This window comes from Cupressus sempervirens, chromosome 2 (assembly GCF_028749045.1).
Source record: "Cupressus sempervirens isolate cs-2001-9-10 chromosome 2, ASM2874904v1, whole genome shotgun sequence".
Classification (NCBI taxonomy): Eukaryota; Viridiplantae; Streptophyta; class Pinopsida; order Cupressales; family Cupressaceae; genus Cupressus; species Cupressus sempervirens.
Window position 1 is genome coordinate 768,366,051 of NC_143119.1, and position 3,720 is coordinate 768,369,770.

Consider the following 3,720-nt stretch of genomic DNA (forward strand, 5'->3'; position numbering starts at 1 on the left):
TTATTCAACACCTTTGAATATCCTGACTGAAATATATGCAATAAAGTCAGTTATCTTTAAATATCCTCATTAAATATATGCAACAAAATCAGTTATGTGTCACTAAATGGATGAAGTTTGATTTCACACAAGACCAGCAAAACCAGCACGGGCCACCTGATTAAGAAGCTTCCAATGGAGGCAAACAAGTCAAAGCTCCTGACAAAAATGACCTCTGCATACAACAAATACGCGCATCTCAGTTTCAAAACACGGACTGCAAGAAAAACGTTAATGCTTTCAATACTCAGAGAGAATCGGATCAATATAATATTTAAGAAGCATTACCTTTCCTTAAACTCACTAAGATTTCTGCAAATCGGATCATTTTATTCATAGATTATGAGCCCAAGAATCAATCTTGTTCTTCTGAGGTAAAATTCAGTTCTCGTGCAAAATCTGAATCACAAAGTCAAGATTCCCTTCTTATGATAGTTCTTCCAGTTTTGAGAAAAAGCTAGAAACCATTACCCTAAGAGCCTCAAATTAGGGCTTCAATCCGAAAATCTTTAGTTCAAGTTCATAAGCTTTTGCGTGAGTCCCCACAGTTTCAAATTAGGACTTAAAATCCTAAAATCTGAACTTCAAATCCATAACCAGAAGGTATAATCCCCACACTCTCCCATTAGAAGTTCGCCATGACCCCAAAAGTTTCAAATTACAGCTTCAAACCTTAGGTAGGTTACTTCAAATCCACAGTCAGAAGCCAAACCCCCAAAAGTCTCAAATTAAGACTTCAAACCCTTACTTCAAATCCATAGTCAGAAGCCATACCCCCAAAAGTCTCGAATTAAGACTTCAAACCCTAAGATCAGAAGTCTTAAATTAGGGCTCTAGATCCTAAGATCTGAACTTCAAACTCTCAAATTAGAGCTACAAACCCATAACCAGAAGCCCTAACCCCAAAATTCTCAGATCAGGGCTTCAATTTCCCGAAATATGACGGAGACAAACGGCCTGCACAAGATGGACGCAAAGGAAGCAGCGCCCAAGCAAATCGACGGCAGCCTGAGCCGAAAGGAAGAGGATCAGCTCTCGAAAGAGCCTCTGCGAATAGCAATCACTTCCCCTGCCTTCGAAGCTCCTCGACCCCGCAAAAGCCGTCGATATCTCTGCGGCTGCTGCATCTCCTGCGGCGTTTTCATCGTCATTCTGGCCATAATCATTCTCGTCCTGGCCTTGACGATTTTCAAGACCAAGGATCCCAAAATAACCATAAATTCCATCGCAATTGGGGATCTGACCTCCGGCGTCGACGTCGGCGCTTTGACGCTCCATGTGAATCTGACGCTCACGGCGGACATGTCGATCAAGAACCCTAACAAGGCCGCGAGCTTCAAGCACGGCAACAGCACGACTGTGATGATGTACGGCGGCAAAACGGTAGGGCAGGCCGTTCTGCCCCCCGGGAAGATCAAGGCCGACAAGACCAGCAGGATGAATGTGACAGTGACGGTCTATGTTGACGGCTTGGCCTCCGATGGCTTCCAATTGATCAGAGATGGAGTTTCAGGTAGCCTGAGTATGACCACCAGTACTAAAATCAGTGGGAGGGTTAATGTTTTGCGGCTTGTAAAGAAGCATGTCACTGTGCTTGCTTTGTGTGATATCAATGTTGATGTATCTTCAAAGAGTGTGGAGATCAAACACTGTTCAAAGAGCTTGCAGATATGACAACCCTCATCTGCTAGTGGAGATTTTTTTGCCTCCACTGTTTCTTAAGGTAGTTTTTAGTATTTATATTTAGGGGCAGCTAATAATAAGTAGTACTTATATCTAATTTTGACTGTTTATAGATTTGTAAATATTGTTTCTGGTTTCAATTGTTCTTGGGATCACGCTCTCTCATCCATTATCAGGATCACTTTTCTTCTTGAGCTATTTATTGTGTTATTTTCTGGATGGATTACAGAGTATGATCTAAAAGGTTGATTCAAAAACTTGACATAAATGAAACTAGAAATAATAGAAACAAGGACGCAATGCGTCTAGTCCCTGCGTATAGTAGTTTAGTAGTTTTGATTTGTGTTGCGGATAGTTGTTTTGAGTTTTGTTGAGTTGAATTGAAAGAAGTAATATTCATGTAAAGTGTTGTTTAACAATTAAAACTACCAGTCGCATGTTTTTGTGCATGCAACACTAAGCCGATAGGAAATTGCGTACAGAATAGATCAATAATATTATACAAAAAAAAAAATTCTAGAACTAAAATAACTATAAGTTATATCTAATAAGAAATATATTATTAAAAATAACTAAAACAATTAAATTTAATTATAAATACTTAAAAAATCCACTAAAATATTAAAATACATTAAATAAGGAGAAAGAAAGAAGAGAAAAGAAGATGAAATAGGAATGTAGATAAAAGATTTAAAATAAAAAGTAATAATATTAATATAAACTATATGCAATAAAAAATAATCAAATCAATAAAATTAATCTCGTAAAAATATGTTTTTCAAATTAATTAAATTATTTATTTTTTAATAAACAATCTTAAAAATTTACTAAAATCTAAAAGAGAATAAAAGGAAAATATATACATAAAATAAAAAATAACAAGAGAGTACTTGTCGTTGTAGATTGTTTAATCGAAATTTAAGATCAATGATATTATATTTGTTTAAATTATAAGAACTTCATATACAACAAATATTATACTCATTTTTAAAAGAGAATTGTAATTAAAATTTTCACTATAAGCTTAATTCTAATACTAAGATTAATTATTATTTTTTATGACTATTATTAGCTTAAAATAGTATACATGATCCACTATGAATCAAGAGGTGTGTTTAAGATTATTGAAACGCAATAATATTATATGATTAAAAATAGATAAAATTCAATGTCATGTTTAAGATAGGAAAAAAAAATCTTGAAATTAAAAATAATACTAAATTTTTTTTTGATTTAATAGATAATGTGAAAGGTAGTGTGGACATTAAAGAATAAATATAGCACATAATATAAAACTATTGTAAATTTTTAATTACAAAAATGTCTCTATATAATTTTATTTATTTTTTATCAGTAAACGACCGAGGCCTTTTCATTATATAGATATAAATAAAATAACAATACAATGTTTCTCCGTTCAAATGGGCACTGGTAGGAAAGAACAAAGAAGAAAACCTCCAGTCTTGCCTGGGACTTTCGTCCTATACAAATTACAAATTAAAAGGGGCATACCCTGGTTTTGTTTTCACCATGATTGATACATATACATGACTATTCTTATCATTACAAAAGTTCCAAGTCTTTTCATGTGTATTCCGTAGTTTCTATATGCTCTTTTCTTGGGTGTACCACCGAGATGATAGTTTTTACTTTCCTTTTCCTACTATTTTGATACTAAAACTGAATAGAGACGTTAGTAATATTAGAAAATCAACAATATCACTGCTTAATCCATTAATTTCTAAATTTCTAATCCCATTTTTTATGATTACATTTCCTTCTTCTAATCTTGGATTCATTGATCGTTTAATATTTAGATTAAGATTTCTTATACTCCTATCTCAGTTTAAGTTGATTAAAACTTGGTGATACAAGTTGTTTAAGTCTAAACAAATTTGGTGATAATAGTTGGTTAAAACTTTCATCGTTGTAGATGAATTTGAAAGGATATAAGTATCAAATGCCCCATAAGATTAGGTTTCTATGAGCGATTTCGAC

At 33.6% G+C, this 3,720-nt stretch overlaps 1 protein-coding gene across 1 annotated transcript; it reads left to right on the plus strand.

Annotated features, from left to right (window-relative positions):
* The first annotated feature begins 238 nt into the window (after nucleotides 1–238).
* LOC149575714 (uncharacterized) lies at nucleotides 239–1,862 on the plus strand. The gene has a single exon (XM_089815485.1). It carries the CDS (start codon nucleotides 979–981, stop codon nucleotides 1,711–1,713), a length of 735 nt encoding a protein of 244 aa, XP_089671611.1. The 5' UTR covers nucleotides 239–978; the 3' UTR covers nucleotides 1,714–1,862.
* Nucleotides 1,863–3,720: the final 1,858 nt, after the last annotated feature.

Coding starts and splice junctions, on each gene's coding strand:
- LOC149575714 (XM_089815485.1), top strand. CDS start 979: ATGACGGAGACAAACGGCCTGCACAAGATGGACGCAAAGGAAGCAGCG.